At 50.8% G+C, this 22,118-nt stretch overlaps 12 protein-coding genes across 12 annotated transcripts; 8 read left to right on the forward strand and 4 right to left on the reverse strand.

The window, feature by feature from the left end:
• Positions 1 to 689: 689 nt before the first annotated feature.
• Positions 690 to 2,456, reverse strand: SNOG_13968 (hypothetical protein; the record flags this gene model as incomplete). Its single annotated transcript, XM_001804116.1, has 3 exons — positions 690 to 742; positions 1,002 to 2,009; positions 2,057 to 2,456. 3 exons carry the CDS (start codon positions 2,454 to 2,456, stop codon positions 690 to 692), a joined length of 1,461 nt encoding a protein of 486 aa, XP_001804168.1.
• An 827-nt stretch (positions 2,457 to 3,283) lies between these two features.
• Positions 3,284 to 4,641, forward strand: SNOG_13969 (hypothetical protein; the record flags this gene model as incomplete). The annotated part of the gene is made up of 2 exons (XM_001804117.1): positions 3,284 to 3,408; positions 3,468 to 4,641. The coding sequence occupies 2 exons, from the start codon at positions 3,284 to 3,286 to the stop codon at positions 4,639 to 4,641; spliced, it is 1,299 nt and encodes a 432-aa protein (XP_001804169.1).
• Positions 4,642 to 5,449: 808 nt separating this feature from the next.
• Positions 5,450 to 7,402, forward strand: SNOG_13970 (hypothetical protein; the record flags this gene model as incomplete). Its single annotated transcript, XM_001804118.1, has 5 exons — positions 5,450 to 5,534; positions 5,634 to 5,852; positions 5,928 to 6,330; positions 6,377 to 6,513; positions 6,591 to 7,402. 5 exons carry the CDS (start codon positions 5,450 to 5,452, stop codon positions 7,400 to 7,402), a joined length of 1,656 nt encoding a protein of 551 aa, XP_001804170.1.
• An 825-nt stretch (positions 7,403 to 8,227) lies between these two features.
• On the reverse strand, positions 8,228 to 8,707 carry SNOG_13971 (hypothetical protein; the record flags this gene model as incomplete). The annotated part of the gene is made up of 1 exon (XM_001804119.1): positions 8,228 to 8,707. One exon carries the CDS (start codon positions 8,705 to 8,707, stop codon positions 8,228 to 8,230), a length of 480 nt encoding a protein of 159 aa, XP_001804171.1.
• A 299-nt stretch (positions 8,708 to 9,006) lies between these two features.
• On the reverse strand, positions 9,007 to 9,656 carry SNOG_13972 (hypothetical protein; the record flags this gene model as incomplete). Its single annotated transcript, XM_001804120.1, has 2 exons — positions 9,007 to 9,595; positions 9,622 to 9,656. The coding sequence occupies 2 exons, from the start codon at positions 9,654 to 9,656 to the stop codon at positions 9,007 to 9,009; spliced, it is 624 nt and encodes a 207-aa protein (XP_001804172.1).
• A 1,872-nt stretch (positions 9,657 to 11,528) lies between these two features.
• SNOG_13973 (hypothetical protein) lies at positions 11,529 to 11,860 on the forward strand (the record flags this gene model as incomplete). Its single annotated transcript, XM_001804121.1, has 2 exons — positions 11,529 to 11,569; positions 11,590 to 11,860. The coding sequence occupies 2 exons, from the start codon at positions 11,529 to 11,531 to the stop codon at positions 11,858 to 11,860; spliced, it is 312 nt and encodes a 103-aa protein (XP_001804173.1).
• Positions 11,861 to 12,883: 1,023 nt separating this feature from the next.
• Positions 12,884 to 15,115, forward strand: SNOG_13974 (hypothetical protein; the record flags this gene model as incomplete). Its single annotated transcript, XM_001804122.1, has 6 exons — positions 12,884 to 13,145; positions 13,195 to 13,356; positions 13,409 to 13,625; positions 13,676 to 13,844; positions 13,914 to 14,261; positions 14,315 to 15,115. The coding sequence occupies 6 exons, from the start codon at positions 12,884 to 12,886 to the stop codon at positions 14,978 to 14,980; spliced, it is 1,824 nt and encodes a 607-aa protein (XP_001804174.1). The 3' UTR covers positions 14,981 to 15,115.
• Positions 15,116 to 15,341: 226 nt separating this feature from the next.
• SNOG_13975 (hypothetical protein) lies at positions 15,342 to 16,244 on the forward strand (the record flags this gene model as incomplete). Its single annotated transcript, XM_001804123.1, has 2 exons — positions 15,342 to 15,453; positions 15,496 to 16,244. 2 exons carry the CDS (start codon positions 15,342 to 15,344, stop codon positions 16,242 to 16,244), a joined length of 861 nt encoding a protein of 286 aa, XP_001804175.1.
• Positions 16,245 to 16,591: 347 nt separating this feature from the next.
• Positions 16,592 to 17,010, forward strand: SNOG_13976 (hypothetical protein; the record flags this gene model as incomplete). The annotated part of the gene is made up of 3 exons (XM_001804124.1): positions 16,592 to 16,623; positions 16,681 to 16,734; positions 16,794 to 17,010. 3 exons carry the CDS (start codon positions 16,592 to 16,594, stop codon positions 17,008 to 17,010), a joined length of 303 nt encoding a protein of 100 aa, XP_001804176.1.
• Positions 17,011 to 17,092: 82 nt separating this feature from the next.
• Positions 17,093 to 17,378, forward strand: SNOG_13977 (hypothetical protein; the record flags this gene model as incomplete). Its single annotated transcript, XM_001804125.1, has 2 exons — positions 17,093 to 17,176; positions 17,283 to 17,378. The coding sequence occupies 2 exons, from the start codon at positions 17,093 to 17,095 to the stop codon at positions 17,376 to 17,378; spliced, it is 180 nt and encodes a 59-aa protein (XP_001804177.1).
• A 1,935-nt stretch (positions 17,379 to 19,313) lies between these two features.
• Positions 19,314 to 20,129, reverse strand: SNOG_13978 (hypothetical protein; the record flags this gene model as incomplete). The annotated part of the gene is made up of 4 exons (XM_001804126.1): positions 19,314 to 19,718; positions 19,771 to 19,901; positions 19,963 to 20,065; positions 20,109 to 20,129. 4 exons carry the CDS (start codon positions 20,127 to 20,129, stop codon positions 19,530 to 19,532), a joined length of 444 nt encoding a protein of 147 aa, XP_001804178.1. The 3' UTR covers positions 19,314 to 19,529.
• A 348-nt stretch (positions 20,130 to 20,477) lies between these two features.
• SNOG_13979 (hypothetical protein) lies at positions 20,478 to 21,500 on the forward strand (the record flags this gene model as incomplete). The annotated part of the gene is made up of 3 exons (XM_001804127.1): positions 20,478 to 20,561; positions 20,673 to 20,821; positions 20,876 to 21,500. 3 exons carry the CDS (start codon positions 20,478 to 20,480, stop codon positions 21,498 to 21,500), a joined length of 858 nt encoding a protein of 285 aa, XP_001804179.1.
• Between the last annotated feature and the right edge of the window lie 618 nt (positions 21,501 to 22,118).

Below are 22,118 nucleotides of genomic sequence, written 5' to 3' on the forward strand. Positions count from 1 at the left end.
GGAGGAGAGGATACGGTGAGGCCCAATGGTGAAGCAATAGCATGTCGTTTGCTGTCATTGCAGCTGTACTGCGCAGGACGACAAGCACGTACCCTTCTCATCGCGACATCACAGCTTCCGTACAACCTGCAAAATCCATGGCCTGCATTGATCTATATTGCGCCAGACGATCGACCGAATTCACATTCACATGTATTGTTCAGAGATGGAGCATTTTCGATGCTTGGAAAGACTCCGCAGCGGCCACAGGCCGATACATGGCTATCGACTAGCGTTGCTCGCTTGCGAACACATTATCCCTTCCTCTTCGACAGATCTGCATTGTCTCGCGAAAAGCTCAGGTACTCTGAAGTTCTGATCGGACATCCGGCGTCCGCCCGGAACGACTGCAGTGCTAGTGCCGAAACGGCGACATTCTATTACTTCTGAGTACACGGCGAAATACCTAGCAGAAACCTGCGCCAAAAACTATATGCCTCTACATTACGAAGGCAAGAACGATCAGTCGAAATGAATGCGCCATAATTCTCGATCGATGCCTGCTTCAAACGAACTCCTCGTGTGCAGCATGGAGATGTTGTCATTGATGACGAGATCTCCTTCTTGCCATGAGTGCCAATAGCATACTCGGCGGTCATGCAACAATTCCTCTAGTGTGTCACATACGCTATGGTCGCCATTTCCTATCTCTACTTCCGTGGGATCAAATCGTGTCTTTTCTTGCGGCCATCGCTCGTGGTACCTGAGGCATGGTTGAGCTGTGGATGGATGTTGAGTAACAAGTGGTATGCCATCAATGAACGACTGATCGAAAGAAGTTGTCCTGACTGACCACTTCAGAGACTCCAGATACTCCAAGGAGTGGTGTTTTGGGAGATGGCTGAACACGAGTCTTGAACTCGCAAAGAGCGTGTATCCAGTGCTCTTGGGGCTAGGTGTGACAGCCACAAAGATTTGGAAACGAGGAGGATTTGGTACTAAGTGTGTGCTCCCATCCTCACGAATATGCTTTTCTGTCTTGAACAGGCCGTCGAAATGGAATGGCATCCATTCTTGACTCAATACATTGTTGAGGCCCTGACCTTCGTTGCCGCGATCTCTGACTTCGAGTATGAGCCCAAACTTCCATGGCGTTGGGATGCCTAGCTCGTGAGACTTGGCAAGGAATGCATCTCGGTTCTTCGTCCGCGCGAACCCTCGCAGAATCACGGGTGAGTTGTGTTGGGCGAGCTCACGCACTTTGTGCGCATCCACATCTTCGATCGTTAACGTTTTCGCATTCTCAGAAGGTCGGATCAGCACTCCACAAGGGTACAATGGCTCGAAAGTTACGGCACGCGAGCAATCCCACTGGTACAGTGGCGATCTTTCTCGAAAGTAGCTGGGCCTGCCATCTTCGTACACCAGTTCCATGTTTGGATCCTCTTCAAACTTCCTGCGCTGTCCTGCCATGACAGTACCATTGACAGTAACTGCTACTGCGCTGTGCCACGGGGTGATGACTTTCTGGATAGGGAGGATGTTGATAGAGATCTTATCTTCGCCTGTACTTGGATGGATCGATAACCTAACATGGTCAGGATAGTTCTCCTTCACGGCTTTCGCGAACGCCTCTCCACGCTTGAGCATGCTCTTTGCAATTATCTCGACGCCCTTCTTGAAAGCGCTCTTCGTTCGCCCAGGTCCAATAGGGTAGATGCTCGCAAGGTCCGACGTGAGGAACTTGAGATATCCGCAATACGTGAGGCGCTTATTTTCGTCGTTGTTGACGTACGAATCTCCGAATCCAGCGTCCCAGTTGAAGTTCCCGTAGCGATGCATCAGTGCAAGTCGTATCGAGGGAGCGACAGCGGCATACGTCATGGCGTTCATCTCGTCACTGAGGTTTGGAATGCCGAGGAGGTCTTTGAGTCGTGCGAACTCGATATGACTGTACCCTTTGTCTTTGGTGAGCTGCCGTAACGAATGGCCGTATGTCCACACAACGTGTTCTGGCACACCGAGGAGGTCTACGCGTGTTAGAATGGTAAGTATACGAAAAGAGACGGGAACGAACCGTTGTACACCAAGCCATCGGAAACGATAGTCAGAATCGCGCCAGGAGGGTACATATCCTTGACCGCGGCGCAAAGTCCATTCAGATGCGCCAGAGCTATTTCTTCCGCTTTGTCGGGAAGAGTACCCAGTACCTTGGTGTCGCTGTTCGGGCTCTTGAAAGGGAAAGCTGGTAATACCATACGCACTGGCTCATTATTCTTGACGGATCGGTAAATAAGGGCCAGGAAATGCAGTGCTCCCTCATCACTGCGATCTTGCGCATCCAGAGGTAGCGGCGATCTGTAACGCGATATCACCCCGAGTATTCGCTGTGATAGTGTCATCGCATCAAGACGAAGATGGCTCCCAAGGGCGGTGTCGGAGCCTTCATAGTCGTTTGTACCAAGGAAATGAGGCATGTCGAAGATGATTGACTTATGGTTGACAGTATCAGATGGACAGTAAAGAACGACGCAGAATGCTGATGGTGGATTCAATCCGTTCCCACGTTGCTAATATGTCCGGAAGCACAAATCTCGGACTGATCTTGATCTGATAAATCAAGACTGGGGCGCGTTATACATTCACCCAAGCGTCCTCCGCTTCCTTCGTTTCACTCTAGCATGTTCTGGTTTTGCGCCACTCTTCTCCGGGCAAAAGGACCGCATGGCGGGCCTTGATACGAAGTTTTCACAGAGCTTTGCGTGCCGACGCAACACTTTTTGGGTTTCTTTCTGGGCATTCGAACAGCCGAAGGGTCATTCGCCACCACAGGGTAGGAACATCCAGCAGCAGGGCAAACCTCTGAGTCCCGATACGCAGGTGTCTATCTGCCGGACAAACCACAACTAGGAAGCGATATTGATACACCCACATTTACGGCAGCCTTCCTAATGCGCGGTTGTAGCCGTTTCATGCGGTCCACACATGTTCTTGGAAGCGCTGCAGTATCCTTGCATGCCCCAGAAATCACAACTTCGCGCCATCGGCGCCTTGACCTGATGAGGCAACGCCGAGATGTGCGATTGCTTCTGCCGAGGTCTTGCCAACTTTTCTTCCACATTACTTTACTGATACGAAGATTAGGATGTAGCTTTCCGCTTATCAAGATGCTAATGCGATTTTTGTGGCTTGCTGGGTCCATTTCGCGACATTACAATTTACATGGGACAGGGCGGGAAGACTCAGTCTACAACACTCCCCTTCAACTACAACAGTGTCAACAAAGATTGCTCTCTCATCAGTTATGCCGGTGACCGTCGAGAAGTCTGGTGCAAATGGCGGTTTGCATAACGACTCGTGCAAAATGGCTTCGAATGCTACATGTTGGCTTCAGGTGCTGGCTGGCTTCTTCTTGATGTTCAACTCTTGGTAATTTTCCCGCCCCATGCCTTAAAGCCAAGAGCTTTGTGACTGACTCTTCTGCGTAGGGGACTTGTAAGCGCTTTTGGCGTGTTCCAAGAGTACTACTCTTCACTCGACCCAACACTGGCTGAGCAATCTTCACTTTCATGGATCGGCTCCCTACAGATTTTCCTCATGCTAGCATGCGGATCTGCAACCGGCTCATACGTCGATAGAGGCCACGCGAAGCTCATGTCATTTGGAGGTTGCGCACTCGTCACTCTTGGCTTGCTATTCACATCCTTCAGCGGAGAGTTTACAGGTGCTCAACGTCCATTGTACTACCAGATTCTGCTATCTCAGGGCATCCTTTCTGGACTGGGTATGAGCTTACTTCTGGTTCCGTCGACGGCAATTGTACCCACGTACTTCGTTGACAAACGTACCCTCGCTGTCGGACTTGCCAATACTGGTGCATCGATCGGTGGTGTGATCTACCCCATTATCATCCGGCGCATGCTAGCTAGCCTGGGTTTCCACTGGACCATGCGAGCGGCAGCATTGATCGTGCTTGTCACAACAGGCTTCGGCGCCCTACTTGTGCGCCAACGGGAAGAATTGACGCGGAATCCCGCCAAACGCACACTCTACGATTTCAGTTGCTTAAAAGAATTGCAATACGCCATCTTCGCCGGAGGTGTTTTCTTCACTTTCGCTGGCATATACATACCGTACTTCTACATCAGCTCTTGGGTACGTGATACCAACTTTCCAGTAAACGGCCTGCACCCGTACTACCTCCTCAGCATCCTCAACGCTGGTGGACTGGTTGGGCGCATAATTCCGAGTTTCTGCGCGGACAAATTCGTTGCCGGGCCCGTGCTGGTTCAGGCACTGGCAGCGATTATATGTGGTTGCTTAGCAGCAGGTTGGACGTTTATCGACACATCTTTAGCTGGCCTCATCGTATGGACTTTCGCATACGGCTTCTTCAGTGGTAGCGTGATCAGTGTGATTCCGTCTAGTGCGGCTACATTGACTAAGAATATGAGTCGATTGGGTGGAAGACTTGGTATCGTCTTCGCGGGCAATGCGTTTGCATCTTTGATAGGCAATCCAGTTGCAGGTGCTATTTTACGAGATACTAGCTCTGGGTGGCGCGGACTTGCGAGCTATTGTGCCGTCTTGAACATGGCTGGGGGATGTTTGCTGACGATCTGCTGGGTCATGCATGTGCGCAATTTGAGGAGCATGTCTTGAGTTGTAGACCTTAGAAAATAGCCATGCATACACATGCTAAATATCCAAGACATCCTCGAAAACATACTCATGCCATTTGGCTCCCAGTGAGAACCTGTATGATAAGTGAAATGCAACATTTCAAGGCATCAAAGAAGCACAAGCCGTCTCAAGATGATCTAATAGTCGATGAATCACGCTCTGCATGAACGGCGGAGAATATCGATCGTGGTGCAGTGCAGATTTTCGGCCTTGAATCAGGTCACTGCACTTACATGCCCTATGACAATTGAATTGGCAGTAGACCTTGAATTGAAAACTCTAATCGGCCCTGAGACGATCTCTTCTTCGTGTATGCGCATGTCATTGCCACCAAGTTCCCGAACAGGCCTTCGCCGCGTTCCTGCTTATGCCCTTGCAAGTCTCCGCATGGGTTCCACCGTACCCCTGCACTGCAACTCTACCTACTCTTTCCGGTTTGTGGAGCTGTTGGCATCTTGTCACGAGTACCATATCGCCCCGGCCCGCTCCGTGTTGCACTCCTAGGCATTGGCCAAGATGACGACTTCTCGGAAGACAGGCACAAGTGTTGCAACATCAGTCGGGGCGGGACAATCTGAGGAAATAGTCCGATGTCGTGATTGCTACACGTGCGATTTTACTAGGCGTGTGCCATGCTAGAGACTTCGCACATGATAGCGGCGAGATCAACGGCTTTTTCGGCATTAACATTCTCGCCACTACCCGAATACATCTTGGAGACTACAGCTCCCCGTGAGAGCTCGAAAAGCGTTTGCGGAAAGGCTCTCACACCGTTGACCTGCTTGTTATGGCGATTTCTGGAAGACCTAGCGACAATTCCGATCTAGGGAAGCCTGTACTTGGAGAAGATGTAGATCTGGTCATTGTAGGAGGTCAGTCCGTTCTAAACTGTTGTTTACTGGCTCTTGGCGATGCATTACAGCAGCTGGACATTGCATTTACTAATGAACGGTATGCTAATGTTAATGCAGCTGGACCAACAGGTCTTCTGTCAGCACTCCTTGCTCGCCAACTTGGTCTTAGTGTCTGTATACTGGATGCGAAGCGCGGCCCATTGCAAGTGGGCGGTGCGGATGCTATAACGGCACGAACTCAACAGTATTTGGAAGTAGCAAGTAATCCAAAGGGCCAGGATTCTAAGCCCTTGGGAATTCTTGATGGCTTGCTGAGCAGAGGCGTGAAGTGTAACAGTATGTCCCACCAAACTTTGATTGATCACTGCTCAGACTGATGATGGCACGAAACAGCCAGTACAACCTATGTAGATGGCGAGTTCACATCTCGACAAAGCAAATGGTGGAACAGCATTGAGCACACCTTCTACAACAACCTTCTCATGATTGGTCAACCATTCATTGAACGCCACCTTGCCTCCTTCATCGATGTACCAACTCATTACTCTGAGCCGGCGCTCTCGTTCTCACAAGTCGCATCACCTCTTGGAGTTTCCGTCCGAACGGAAAAGCGTACCGTGAATGCGAGGTACTGTCTTGCCGCTGATGGCGCACGCAGTTTCATGCGAAATGAGCTGGGCATTGGTTGGACAGGCACGAAGCCGAATATGATCTGGGCAGTTCTGGATTGTTGGATTGAGACCACATTCCCCATTGCGAGAGAGATTGTCACACTTCAAGTTGATGGTGAATCGAGGGTGGCATGGATTCCCCGGTAGGTGTGAGTTAGAAATCGTGAGGAAAACGCTGATGGTGAAAAGGGAACGCGGCATGCAAAGATTCTATGTCCTTCTTGAGGGCGAGATCACGCAGCTGAAAACTGAAGCCTCGATTAGAAGACATATGGCTCCACACGCTGTCGAGTTCACGCATATTGAATGGTTCAGTAAATTTGAAAGTAAGTTCATCGTCCGAAGTAGCGCTGATTCCGTTCCTACGCACTGGATGTACATGTCAGCGCTAACATTTGCATAGTCAAAGAACGTGTGGCAGAGAAGTTTCTTTATCCTACCCCTGTCGGACCGTTCATACTTGCAGGCGATGCTGCACATGTACACTCCGTCAATGGCGGCCAGGGTATGAACACGGGCCTCTCGGATGCCTTCAACCTAGTTTGGCGCTTGTATTTCATCCTCAAATACAACCAATCGCCCTCTAAACACCCTCAGCTACCACCTCGCTCAGCTGAATCCATCCTCGAAAGTTATGACATAGAGAGAAGAGCGACTGCAAATCACGTCATTGATGTTGCAGCCAAACTGGTCAGAAGCACGACAGCAGAAGCAAAGGAGTACGTCGGGCTTATTGAGAAGAACTCCAGCTTTATAACCGGTATGGGAGTGCAATACTCGAATCTCGAATCCCCATTAGTACGGGAATCTGAGAAGGGTGTGTGGAAGGCGGGTCATCGGGCTCCGGATTTGTGGCTGCATGACAAAAAGACGCAGGATTCGATTCGTTTATATCAGAAGATGACCTACGGCCGGTATATGTTTATACTAGTGCAGAGCACCAAGATGATCAAAGTAACACGACCGGAGTTTATGACGATGGTCAGATTGGACAGTTTGAGGAGCATGGGCGTGGGGATGGAAAGAGAAGCTGAAAAGGATGAAGGAAAAACAACCCTTGCCAAGGAGGCGCTCGGATGCGCATTGATCAAGAAGGGAGAGGAGTACGCTGTGTTGGTTAGGCCAGATTGCTATGTGGAATTTGTGGGCGAAGTGGACGAGGGGATCACGTACATTGCTCAACGCCTCCCGGGACTCTTATGTGTCGGGTCATAGCGACCTACCACATGAAGTATCAAAAAGTCACCGTCCATGGCATATGGAATGCTGGTTTGCACATGTATGCAAGCCCAATACCCCAGGTTCTCACAACCTGAAACCGTAGCACGTCCTGCAGATCATCAACAACGCATGAGAAGTGCGACCCGGCTTTTCAAATCCGATGATTCAAGCATCGGAGAATTGCGCAAGCGTTTAGGCACTTCTCATGGCCAAAAAAAAATTTGACGTGCGTCAATGCGAAAGCCTGCCCTCTCAAGTCCAGAATTCAGCAACCAGGTTCACGGTACAGAAACGGCAAGACATGTTCTACATTCAAACTCCAGGGTGCTTTTTTGTTTGAAGAGTGGGAGCACAAGTGGCGGCCGCCTACTAATCATCGCCACTGCACCGAAAGCGCATCAAGATGAGGATACCTTGCAGCGATACGCCTTTGCCACCTCCTTGTACCCGCGTCTCCTTATCGAACCTCCTACTTCTGCCTTATGCGCCCACGCAGCAAAAAGCAACTCCAACGGCTATCAGCAGACATGCTCGATGCCGCATGTTGCCGGCAGAATAGAGAGCTTTTGCCAGTCACGCTGCGAGTATTTAATGCGCAATCTCTATTTTGCCTGGTGGCGTAGTCGCTTCGCAAGCCCAGAGGGTCGGTTACAGCAATCCTTGTATGAGGATCGAGGGGCGCTTGCGAAATATGCCGTGGAATGTGCAACACTTGTGCTCGCGAATTTGGGGTCGGGCGGAACATTGCCGCTTCTTGTCGGAAGAATAAATCGTGATATACATGGAGGTGATGGCTGAGGTGACACAGCAACACGTATCTCACCACGCAGCTCCTGTCTTTCCTACATTCGCTCGCGCTTTGAGGATCGCACCTCGCAATTTCTCGGTCGAGGAACTATCGAGGAACTCGACTATTCTTTCAATCTTACCGGCTTCATTCACGTCTGGAAGGAACATGTACTCGTTGGTGTAATTCCATTCTTCTGCTGGTGTTGCGCCCATGGCTTCTTTCTTGAATTCTGGTTTCCCAGCTGCCCAGATGGTAATTTGTCGACCCGCCTCGTTGACGTGAGTCTCTTTAGCTGCGACAGGGAAGCGCTCAAGCAGTGGAAGTAGGTTGTTGGTAATGTGTGCGGCGAAGGTAGCGTTTGTCTTGGGTGATATGTTGAGCGACGAAGGAGCGAAGATGTGAGTGCACAATGGTGCGCGGAGAGCGATGTGATCGTCAACAGAAAGGTTGTTGAAGGCAAAGAGGAAGGAAGTCGCGATTCTTTCGAGTGAGCTCTGAGTAAGAGACATTGTGAAGAGTTGATGCAAAAACAGTTCTGATTAAATTGAGTTGAACTAAGAACAAGCCTGAATTAGCAATGTGAGGTCAAGCTGATAACACATGTGCCATTTCTGTATCTGATTCAAATCAATGCATTGCTAGCTAGGTAAAGTCCGTTAACACCGAAGGGTATGACGAAAAGGTGGTGCGCCTAACGGACCCTTTGACTCGTTCGCCTCTGCTCGTAAAGCCACCAAGAGCATCACGCGCACACTGTTGAAATGCGAACGCGTCTGAAACCCATCAATCCTTCTAGATGTTGTGCTAGTCACCGAGAAGCGCGACCATATCGACGATCCTTTACTGACAGCCAGCGCCTAATGCGACTAATCTTCGACACCTTCTTGAGCGGAATAGTGGGCAGCTTGTGCAACCCTCCATAAGCTGGGTCGAACTCGTCAGCGCCCATGTTAGGGATCTTAGCCTGTGCAGGATTATGAGCTATCCTGCCGTTTTCCGCAGACTCGGAGCGCTTTGGTTCTGGCCCGACTTTAAGGAGGTTTGAGGGCTGAGTGGTAGTGATAGTGTCTCGACGACTCATATCCGAATGGGTGGAGTGTTTGGAGGAGTCAGGGAAGTAGCGGAAGTAAGAGTCCGGCTCAATCACTGGGAGAGTTTGATCTTCGGCATGTTCCTCGATGGGCTCGATGATATCGAGATGTTGATCTGCTTCAACGATCTTGACAGGAGGGGCAGAGAAATTACGCTGGGGATGAAGGAAGTCTTCAGCTACTGGCTGCCGAATCGACTCTGTTCGGTAGAAGCGGTCTCCACTGACAAGATCGATCATGTGTGGCTGCTCGACAGGGTATGTCTCGTGAAGAGGATATGGAACGCCACCGGTAAAGGAAACCAATCTGAATGGCATAATAGGTATGCTCACCGAACCGTCTCCCATTCGCTCTTTGTCGTGTCCATGATATTGTTGAGACATGCGTGGGTGGTCTAAGAGATCGGCAGGGTCATCAGCAGGGTACCATGAAGTATGGGGCGGCAGTTCGGTTGTCATTTTGGGTTGGCGATTAAAAGAGAGTGTCAAAGAGCGGCTCAGGTCAGGAGTTGAACGTGGGAAGCTCTTTTAGTAAGTTGACGCGTAGCCTTTGTTGTGAAGAGTATTGTATATGCCCCAGGGATTACCCAATAAAGTGGCCCAACAATGTGTCAGTGAATCGTAATGGTTGCGTGCCTAATTGCAGTTCTGCTGTGTATTCACAATGTATCAATGCGTTGACTGAGAAGAATGTGAAGCGATCCAGTAGCGTGATAGTGTTGTTGGAGTCACTCTTGAGGCAAGCTACGCGCTGTCAGACCTTTTCAGTCTTCACAACGTAAGACTCGCACAGTTATACATGTTCAATCATGACTGCCACTCGATAGTAGTGTATGGGTGAACCGGAATCGTGTATCCGAGGGTGATATTGCGCAATTGCCTGATAGTCATCGTGCTAAGTGAAGCCAGGAAAGAGCTAAATGGAGTTAGTACATACGCGGGGCATGCATTGTGTAGAATTTGACGGCCCCTGTGATAGCAAGCAGGGCCTCCATTCCATTCGAGACATCACGTGTTGCTATGTCGAATCTTGGCAGGCGGTAACAGAAATCTGCGGATATGGTACACAAGACCTGGTCGCTGAGATGGTACTGCATCACCAGAGCATGACCCGGAAGCATCCTGGTGATAGACACCCGTAGCGGTGAATCTGCGGTTGCCATCACGCTACAACTAGCTAGCCAAAACTTGATAGATCACCGAGCTGCGGCTCTACATGGAGGACCCTGAAGTATTAGGGCTCTAGAAACCCTTCATCAGGCACTCTCAACCCTAAATACGGCTGTGACAGAGCCCAAACTGGCCAGGGTGTCCGCGAAGAGAAGCGTTTACAAGTGCACGTCAGCGGGCCAAGCCGCTGAAGAAGCTCTAGATGTCATGTTTAACGATGCACCGAAGCTAGTGGGCGCTGGAGAAGCGCAAACTTTGTTGAGTAACGTCCACGACTATCGGAGTGGAGAGAAGATTAACTATTGAGGGTGAAGAAGAGGTCCGCTATGGAGTCGAGGAAAAGCGCGCGCGAGTCGGGCAGATGTATTCTTGCGGTCTAAACGTCCCGAAGCCATGTGTGTACGTTCAATCATATACGTCCGGACTGCGGCTCCGCAAGCGCGAGGCTGGGTCGGCCCTCCGTACCTAAGGTCCAGCTACGTGGTAGGCGTCGGTGAAAGCGCAAAGCACGACGCTAGCGGAAACCAGGCGGGAAAGGCGACGCTTTTTGAAGTTCCTGGCACGGCGTTGCCGACTCTGTCATCTTCTCATCTCTACGCTCCAACAGGGCAAGTAAATCCTACGCGTGGAGAGATAAGGCGCTGGTGCTACTCATACTTCTCTGGACAAGAGCGTGTCTGACAGTCTGCTAATATCGGTGCCTTGCAAAAGATGTGCACCCCCCTAGAACTTCTATAATGACAAAAGTCTATGATAAATAATGATGTAACAGGAAAGCAGTGATGTACGTGATAATATCGTATTGCAGGCAGCAATTTTAGAGGTTAGAATTATCTAGTTCGCTCTAAAAGTGACACCTGTTAACGGCTATCTAGACCCTCTTAGACTACCACGAAGATCTAAGCCAATAGGAGTATACGGAGGTGTCTCTACGCTCTATTCAGTGAGGCTGAGGGGGGTTGCACATCTTTTGCAAACGATAATAGAGCCATTCACCAACAGGGATGCCGACCTCAGCCGAGCTGTCGCGCGTCCCATCTCCAAAGCCATCGGAGTGACTGCGGACAAGTATGAAGATAGAACTGATGCTCCTGTGCTGGAAAATCTTAGCGTAAGGATCGTTCGCCCCAGAGGCCGCTCCCTACGCATCGATTACGAGGTGGTCGATGCAGCCAAATTCACTCAGGCGTTCGGCGAGGGCGTGAAAGTGCATTTCGAGTCTGCTAGGCCAAAGGGCATGCCGGGTCTCCTCGTGCAGGGCGCCCTCGATGGCACGGTGACTTACAGCATTGTCATGAACGACTTCCCGACTGTAGCAAAACTCGTTGTTCCAGTGCCAGCACCGGACATCTCGCTCGCGCTCATCAGCCGCTGCGGTCAGCAAATCGATCCTCTCGCGTGACCGCAGAGAAGCCTGCGCGCATTGTGGTCGAGCATCGGCCCATGGTGCGAGAGCATCTTGACAGCCTTGGAGGTACATTCAGCAAATTTGAACCTAGAATGATGGTGTAAATCAACGGGTAATGCGAGCAGACGTTTAGAAAGGAAGTCAAGCGGCAGAGATGGATACTGATTGAAAAGAAAATGATCTTTTATCACTTTCAAGTACCAGCCTCACACGCGGAGCGGAGCTGTTGGAAAGATATAATTCATGTTTGCGACCTAGTTAGTCGAGAAGAATGTAAGCACTGAGCGGCACGTGGCGGTAGATGCACAGCCCAACGACGCAGAATCCTACGGTCACCATCAACTTGTTTTTTCCGTTTCGAACCTCAGGCAGCCTGATATGTCTCTCTCATTAATCCTGTGAAGCGCTACTCTGTTCTTGAGTGTTACGACTCTCCAAGTTGTTTTGCAGCTCTTGTCTAATACTTCTTTCTTTTCCAAACCCATTAAACAATCAGCGGTGGGCAGCATAGTTATGCGAATCACTTCGCGATGAAATTTGGCGAGGCAGATTGCCGCGCATGATCACACACAGGCTGACATCTGTCTCCAGTATTTTGAGGCGTATGTGATTTCTACTCAGTGGCGCACAATGGCATTTGCGTGGAGCTTGGCCTCTTCATGGCAGCCCTTGGCGGCATCTGCATTTGGCGGTTTCCTTGTGGCTATAACATTCGGTATCACTCGGCGCCAACCGAAACCCCGCAATTCATCACCAAAAGATAGCAACTAGCGTAACATGGTCAGACTTCATCACGGGATGGAACTTGGACATTCCTGGGCGTGCACGCAGTTGCGGCCCTTTGGTGGCGCCGAGAAGACGAAGGAAGAGCTTGTCGTTCCAACTGCTATCACGACTTTACTCCATGAGGCAGCTGGAAGAACTCATATGGAAACCAACAGAATGTAGACATGTATAAGATCTGTGCTGCCGTCAGACTGACACGAAAGGCTGGTATTGCTTTTATCACCTCTCAGTATGTCTTCCGGTGCTCCTCTCGAGATTGTGGACGTCGCCGCGGCACACGTACCAGACTCGAAGGACGAGCGCATTTTTGAAAAGCGCGAGTCACTCAGCTCTACCAAAGACGATCTGGTTGGTCCTAATGGCGAGCTGTATCCCACGGATGAAGAGTGGGCTTCGCTCCGCCGAGTGTATGGCAAAGTGAATTGGATGATCTATATTATCGGTATTGTAGAGATGTGCGAACGATTCGCCTACTATGGCACCACCGCTGTTTGTAAGTGTAACTTGAGGCTAGAAGCTATGGTTCCGCTAACACGTCGTAGTTGTCAACTTCATCCAACAATCTCTACCAACCGAGGGACCATTCCCCGAAGCTGGTGCTGCTGGCACCAATGGTCAACCAGGAGCTCTGGGTATGGGACAAAGAGCCTCAACCGGACTTGTGCAGTTCAATCAGTTCTTCTCTTATATCATGCCTATGATTGGTGAGACGTCGTACGAGATCCCAAAACCGATCAGGACTGACATTTTTCCTAGGTGGGTGGCTTGCTGATGAATATTGGGGAAAGTTTAAAACTATTTACGTCGCAATCGTCGTGGCCACGTTTGGACATATCCTCATTCTCATCGCTGCTATCCCACAAGTAATTGCTTCACCGAAAGGAGCTCTCGCCTCGTTTATCCTTGGCCTCATCCTCTTCGGTACAGGCGTGGGATTCTTCAAGGCTTGCATTTCGCCGCTTATCGCTGAACAGTGCGTTGCCTTTCGCACTTCTGATTTGAAGACTGCTGAAAATGCTCTAGATACGAAGCTTCTCACCCCAGAGCATATATCAGGACCGAAGCTAATGGCGAGCGTGTCATCGTCGATCCAGGGATCACGTACTCTCGCATCTACATGCGCTACTACCTACTGATCAACGTCGGAGCTTTGGTCGGTCAGATTTCTATGGTGTATGCTGAAAAATACGTGGTACGTCTTCTCGCCTTGAAGAATGTTTGTTCCTGGCTACACCCGCTAATTTCTGGCGCAACTATATAGGGTTTCTGGCTGTCTTACCTCCTACCGACCATTCTCTTCATCTTCTGTCCGATTCTTATGATGGCCTTCAGTAGGCATTATGTCAAGAAGCCGCCGCAGGGAGACGTCGCCATCAAGTCTTTGCGTCTCTATGGGCTTGCACTGAAGGGCCAATTCTCGCTCAACCCCATCCGCACTTGGAAGAACCTCTCCTCTCCTGATCTTTGGGAGAATGTCAAACCCAGCAGGGTCTCAAACAAACCCAAGTGGATGACTTTTGACGATGCTTGGGTGGATGAAGTGCGTCGTGGTTTCAAAGCTTGTTATGTCTTCCTCTGGCTTCCAATCTTCTGGCTTCCGTACGGACAAGTAAGGACCCAAAGACATACTTGTGTAGAAAATTTGCTAATTCAATGCCATAGATGACTTCCAATCTCGTCTCGCAAGCGTCGACAATGGAACTCAACGGCGTCCCAAACGATATCATCCACAACCTGAACCCCATCACGCTTCTCATCATGATCCCAATCTTCGACAAATTCATCTACCCGGCGATAGCCCATGCAGGTCTCAACTTCACGCCGCTTAAGAAGATCTCAGCTGGATTTGTGTTCGCGATGTTCAGTATGATTGCAGCTGCAGTCATTCAACATTCCATCTACCAGAAGTCGCCCTGTGGAAAGTACCCAGGCACATGCGATGAGCCACCGAACCTATCGGTGTGGGTGCAGACTCCGGCTTATGTCATGATTGCCTTTTCAGAAATCTTTGCTTCCATCACCGGTCTAGAATACGCCTACACCAAGGCGCCCAAAAACATGCGCTCGCTGGTAACGGGTGTATTCTGGTTCACTCACGCGTTTTCCTCAGCCATCGCTCAGGCATTTGTTCCACTGGCCGATGATCCGCTTTTGGTCTGGCTCTACGTCTCCATTACTATCTTGACTTTCATTGGCTGGGTTGGCTTTTCGTGGACTTTCAGGTCTTTAGACAAGGAAAATGATGCGCTCGACAAGTTGCCTGAGGGAGGTTTCCAGTCAGGATCGGAGAGCGGCTCGGCGAATAATGTTGTGGTGAACAAGGCGTGAGAAAACGAAGGTCTAGATCATTCAATTCGACCAGACGGACCTCAGGAGTACAGCCAAGTCAACTGAGCGATCATTGTACACCTAAACAATCAAGGTGGGGCGTAGCTTAATACTTTCAATATTCATGGCTCGTTGGAAGTTTACTTCAAAGAACGCTGTGATGTCACTATGAACGATACCTAAGCCGAGCGCCGTCGCGATTCTCCCCCAAAGTTACGTATACTTCACATCGTAATAATGTTCTAGAGCAATTCTTTCGATCACAACGATTGATCTCACCTCGACTCCTTCGAATCCTCAAATTTTCTGTATAGGTTAAATTGGTAGACATCTCCGCCAAACCGACGAATTGACAGACGATATGTCCCTACTACCTGATTCGTCCATTACGCCTCGCGCTCAGCAAGTTGATACTAGCTCCGCTTCTTCGCTTCCCTTCTCGTCCTCCACTAGCCCTCTCTTCGCGCTTCCTAGTGAAATCTGAAATCTCATCTATGAGTATGCCCTTACCATAGAACATGGCATATCCCTACTTCCTGGCAACCGCGATAGACCACCGCATTTCTCTGCGCGCGGGCCCAATGTATGGATACAGCCTGCTGAGGAAGACTCGCCCAAGGGCGGTTTCAACCAGCTCAGGTTCACATGCCACCAGCTATACCACGAGACTGCCGGGACTGAGATCAAATTCAACGAGATCTACGTCTACGGTGAACCTGAGGCTGCAGGCCCTGCACAGCTGTTCAGTGAGTTTCTTACGTGCTGTGCGAACAAGAAGGATGCATGGTTCCAAGATGTCGCACTCTGTCTCAATGATGGCATCGACGGTGTCTGGATAGAGCAGAAGGATCATATGATACCTATTGCAATGCTTTGTCGCAGTCAGGGTCATACGAATGTTCGATACATGTTGCGAGCACTAGACATCCGAGACGGGGGACTGGGGTGGATTCTGAAGGTAGGTCTCTATCTAGAACTTGCCTTTCGCGAGAAAGATCTGCGGTCCTCGGTCATCAAGCACAGTGAGCTCGACAGCCTGGTGGATGAAATGGAGGACGCTGCCGGGTTAGATTGGTTCAGTGATCCCGAGCGCCTCACCCTTGGGAGTCTACCAAACTTCCGATTCTTGCCTTTCGATGCACGTTCCTGGCCAACTCATATTGATGATGTAGAGTTGAAAACGCTAATTTCCCCATGGACAGATGTACTTGACGAGGACTTTTGCATCCCGCTGTTGAAGCGATGGACGAATGAGGGTATCTGAGCCTCACAGTATCTTTATAGGCAAGTATAGTCACCATGTCGACTCATTCAGCGGGTAGACAGTCGGGTACCGCAGGAGATTGGATTTATGACGTGAGACGCCGGATACCCATGTAGCCCGCGAAAGAGTATTTCTGAACCGTAGCCTGCCATATGATTTTTCTTAGCAGCAAATGAAAATACCGCTATCGCGTATACCTTTACCTTCACCCCTCACCTGTGACTCACTTCCCAGAATTGACTAGTTTGGTCGCGCGTCACTACATCTTGTCGTATCTCTCCAGCTGAGCACTTGACAACGCTGTTCCTCAACTTGTGTCTACCGCACACGACCTAGGATGCTGCACTATGCCGGTCACTCGAGCATATTTGAGACTCAAGTAAGCGCTTCTATGCACAGCAGCAACAGACATGTACTGACCGCTGATCTTCTCCAGGCACAAGGCCGACGGAGCACTGCCCACACCTCCTCCGTCACCTCTACCAGCCAGGTTAATGACACCGAAGGGATGCGCGTGCATTTTCACTAACCATAACTTAACAGAATCAGGCAAGTGAAGAAAAGCAATCCACAGACATTGAGGCACATTGCCATTGTAGAACAACTTAAGAGTCCGCTGCTACAACTGCTCGGAGAATTGCGGAACCGCATCTACGAGCTCGCTCTTTCATCAGAGACGCCTCTGGTCTTTCAACCTGGCGGCTATCGCAAGCGGTCGATCTTCAGCGTTGATGCGACTAAATCGCCCAAGGAACCTGTCGATTGAACCAGTTGAACTTCACATGCCATCAACTCTACGTTGACACTGCTTGTCTCGAGTCGAAAAGCAACCATCAGAGGCGAGCACAATGATCGTGCTCCAGAGCCTATACTACACGGGTATTCAGCAAGTTCCTGAAGGCTGCAAGTGTCATCAAGATAGCCTGGCTCACGTAAGTCACGCTGTATCTAATATCCAGCGACTTCGGCGTGGTGAACAAGATTGGGAGCCCACTTCACGTTCTGCTCGTTGCCCAATTCGCACACAACAATTCCCAGGCCACAATCGACTACATTATCCGCGAATTCATAACCGGTAGTATCCATGCTCTACGTGGCCTCCAAATGATGCGCAACGCGCTGCCAAGTTCATGAACAAAGGCATCTGGCTCACATACCTGGTGCGATCAATCGACCTACGTGGCATCATGCTGGCGGGGAAATCACTGCCTAATCATCACATGTACTACTATCATGATGACCAGCCGGACCGAAGTTGTGAGCCGCTAAATGTCGCAAGTCTGAAGTTCTGGCCCGGTGAGAAGTTCTTGGTTACGACTTTTGAAGAAGAGCTCTTTACTGATGCCAGGTGGGACGGTATTACTAAGGCGGGTGCCAAAGTATGTACGAATGTCACAGAAGACTGGGTCAAGAACGGAATTTGAACACGGGCTATCAGACTGCAATGAAGATGAGGTTTCGAGTCGTCAATCGAATGGGGTTAAGGACTGAATTTGTGTCTCTAAATCTCTGATTGCATCTATTCCTGACATGGAGGGACAATGGCCTCAAGAAATCAACTCACTGGACTCATCAAATCGAGCCTCTCAAATAGTCTAGATCACAAATGGAATGAGTAATTTTCTAAGGCGACACGAGCACTTCAAACAACAGTCGACTCCCCACCGTCTACTCTAAAACGAACTCAGAATCTCACCTCACTCACTGCAGTCCCTCAACATTTTCCCTCGCATTGGAAAACCAAATACATATCCCACTGGAATCCGTACATTTCTGCTTCCCTAATGAGATGAGACATCAATGCCACCCTCTCCCATTTCCGCTACCCTCACATCGCGCCACAATCCAACCCACTCGCTCCACTCAACAACACATACAATCCCGGCCCATCTTCCTCACCAGCCCGTTCTCGCCGCGCACCGCATCAACACATCCATCCGCAAACATTGCCACGGCGGACGGGCAAACCGCTGAAACTTTGCCACGGGCTAGAAAGCCATGGCATCACACCACTTCCACAATCTATCCGATGCTGGGAGCTGCGAGAGAGCAAGCGCGCAAAGCAGAATACTGCCGGTTGGACGAAGGGTGCTGATTCATATGGGAGGAGACGTCGAGTGTGCTGAAAACATGACATAGGTACGTGGTAGAAAGATTCCGGACCTGGAATCGCATCGACATGGGAAAGAGACGTTGGGCAAGAGACGACTGTACATCATGCAGAGAGCAGTTGAACCAACAAGTCGCGGCAAGCTCATCAGATATTACCATCGATTCATGTCTTCAATGCACACCCGTCCCGCTCAAGCTCGATTCCATCTGGTCCAGCCCCGCTTCCCATCTCGCTGACAACGGCCGAAAAGAACTCACAATCAAACCACATCCGCAGCGATATCCAACACACCACGTCTTCCGGAATGCATTTGCCAAGCTCTCGGGGACTTCGAAGAAAGATCTCGTCCGTCTCGCCATAGTCTGCAGACTATCGTTTCAGCAACATGCAGCCCTCTATACGCATCCCCACTCTCCCATCCAGTCCCGCTGGTTAATTCGTGCAAACCCGCGATATACTCCGCGGGTACATATGCCCAAACATCACGTTCACACGTCATGCCACGGCTAAACAGCCCGAATGGCCCACGCCATTCGCAAACGGACCGAGGCTCTTACCCACGGCTGCGACCCAATAAATGCAGCAGGGAAAGAACGGCAACTCGTGTTTGATACTTCATCCCGTGGCCCATCTGGCTGGTAGGGCAATGCCTGTACCGGAGCCGCGTGCGCATAGGATGTGCTGCTGGGATGCATGGGCAAATGAATGGTTCGCGGTATATACATGAAACGTATTTGCTCGAGCTAACTTGACTCGCTGGATGTGCTACTTCGGGACATATCTTGTCGATCTGTATACGCAGAGATTTGAAATTGGATCCGTATACGCAGAAACTTGAAATTAGGACGTGAGAACTTGTGGGTTTGGTATGTATCTGAAACACTTATCAGTAGGACTAGGGATTTGGTGCTTGGCAGCTGATATGAAAAGGTGGTGACAGGGGAGATATTGGGATTGGTGGACTCGGTGTATTCTGTGATATGTCGGATCTGGCCCCCACGAGTTGGTAATACAGATCACTGGAACGTTTATGCGGGTTGGATATCGGGCCTTTCCTTTCGAATCCACGTCGGCTCGACCCATCGCTCGGTCCCGCCGTCAATGCACTATTCGGATCGATACCTCCGTTACGGCCATATGCGCCGCCTGTTGGGTGAATGCCTGGCCAATCCTCACTGCTCCTTCAGCTTGTCCTCAATCTCGTCCAGATCCTCGGGACTGTCAATCTCGATGATGCGGTTGACCTCGCTCGTATTGCGCATTAGCTCTTTTGCGCCGGCGTACAGCATCTTGACTTCGCTGTTGCATGTGATTGGAAGGTAGTACAGCATGACGTAGGGTACTGAGAGACGGCCGGAGTCCTGGGGAGAGGATCAGCCTTGGATAGACCGCGTAACTTGCCATAAGACTTACCAGTGTCAAGGGATAACTCAGTAGGATGAACCTTGGCGCATGGTCCGGTAGCTCTTCTGAAAGACTCCCGACGTCATTGTACACCTCGTCGTCGACGGGTCGGACCTCGAGCGTCTTCTTATCGATCTCGTCTGGCCGGCATATCAGCCTCCAGAGGGCGCGTAGTGCATTGTGATTATGTATGGAGCGTACAGATGACTGCCTGCGGGTCTTTCGCGCGCGAGGTGCCGAGGCGGAATTTCCGCAGCTTCGTTTTGGTCTCGTCGGAGAAGGTGTAGAGGCGGGCTTCCGAAGACTGTGGGCTTTAATTAGCAGTGACGCGGTGAACGAGGACGCACAGGTACAGCGAAACCTACCATGTTGTGGTCGAGCAGCAGCAGGAATGTGCGACAAGAAGGTGGAACGATGTTAAACTTCGCGCGCTGTTTCGCGATAGCAGAGGCGCTGGCGTAGGGCTGAGGAATGAGGGGCTAGCGGGGTCTCGTTCGGAGCTAGTCCGGATGATAGTTCCACACGACGCATCACAGACTCATGGCCATTGTTCTCTGCAAACCTTCTGAAACCATTCGACAATTCACCTGAAGGGCCCCTGCATATCTCTCATGTTCAGTAGAATCAGCCAAGTTGCTAGACACCTGTCCCGACCTGTACCGAACTTTGCGCACGTGTCCGCGGCGAGTTTCCGTCCATCGTTAACGTCATCAGTCATGTCCACCGCAACACAACAGCAAAAGGGGCTGATTCACACGGCGGCGTGCTTGATAATAGGAGATGAGGTGCTAGGCGGCAAGGTATGGATGTGCAACGCTACTATGGTTCATTGACTTACTCTACGACAGACTGTTGATACAAATTCGGTAAGTTATATGACCTGCTCGTTAACTTGAAGCTAACGAAGATAGGCGTACTTTGCCAAATGGTGCTTCTCGCTAGGGATCAATTTGCGACGCGTGGAGGTGATTGCCGACGACGAGGGCGAGATTGTCGAGGCAGTCCAGCGCATGTCGAAGAATTATGATATGGTGGTCACTTCAGGGGGTATCGGACCAACGTAAGACATATGGCTTGACGCTACACCAAACGCCGCTGACAATCCCGCCCCTAGACACGACGACATCACGTACCAGTCCATTGCCAAGGCGTTTGGCTTGCAATTGAAGCTACACGATGCGGCGTTTAAGCGCATGAAGCAGCTTTCGAAGCCGCACAAGTCGCAGCCAGACTTTAGCTGGGACGTGCCGTCCGCTGCACTAACTGCCAAGAAGCGCATGGTTGAATTGCCGCTGGATGACAAAGTGCCAGACGAGGACCAAGTCATTTTCGTCAACGAGACGCTATGGGTACCTGTCAGTGTGGTGAATGGCAACGTCCACATTCTGCCTGGCGTGCCGAGGCTGTTCGAAGCCATGATAGATGGCCTGAAGCCGCGCATTCTTCCACGGTTGACAGACCCCGAGGGTAAAGGCGTGCTGCGCATCCTCATCTCCACGCCACTGGCCGAGAGTGCTGTTGCGGGCTACCTCACTGAGCTGGCGGCCAAGGCTGAACCCAAGGGCGTCAAGGTGGGGAGTTACCCACGCTGGGGCAAGGATCACAACACGGTGACGCTCGTTGGCCGCGACCGCGAGTTCATGGAGAGTCTCGTGCCAGAAGTCGAAGCAGCGGTCAAGGGACGGCGCGTATCTGTCGAAGGAGAGGACGACGCGGACACGTCAGACAAGGACTCGTAGCGCAGCTGAGAGGTGATGTGACACTTGGTTGCAGGCTATAGAATGTAAATATTGGACATGTAGCGGTGCAGCTCAGGGGAAGACATGTCGTCGAAATAGACTGGTGAAGACGCTGCAACAGGATCCTAGAATAGGCGTCAGCCAACATGCTTCTCGAAGCTCTGTCGAAGGCCCTTCCAGCCGTGTCCCACCCGACTAGCAGAATGCGGGCGGGCAATAGATGGGTGATGCCGATAAGGCCAATGATAGCGATAGACGTGAGATATGGCCTTGGACCCATTACTTTTTGCATTTCCAATGGCGCCGGCCAGGGGAGACTCTTACGGGCGCTGGTTTGGGCGTTTCGCGTGCGTGTGGCACCCAATGACGGGGGTTCACCTGGGCAGCGGCCGCATGAGATGAGTGTCACATGGGCGGGACGAGACGAAGTGGAAAAATTTGGAGGAAAATTATTGGATTGGTGTCAGGAGGCGGGCTGGCCGCGAATTGTTTCCGTGGGAGGTGTGATGTGCTGTTTAAACTTCTGGAGCTGGGGCTGCTCCGTCGACGCGAACGCGACACGTTCACTCGCGGGCGGCCCTCTCTATGGCTCGACGGGCGGTGGGAGCGGTGGGTGCT

Source organism: Parastagonospora nodorum (genome assembly GCF_000146915.1).
Source record: "Parastagonospora nodorum SN15 chromosome Unknown scaffold_29, whole genome shotgun sequence".
Lineage (NCBI taxonomy): Eukaryota > Fungi > Ascomycota > Dothideomycetes > Pleosporales > Phaeosphaeriaceae > Parastagonospora > Parastagonospora nodorum.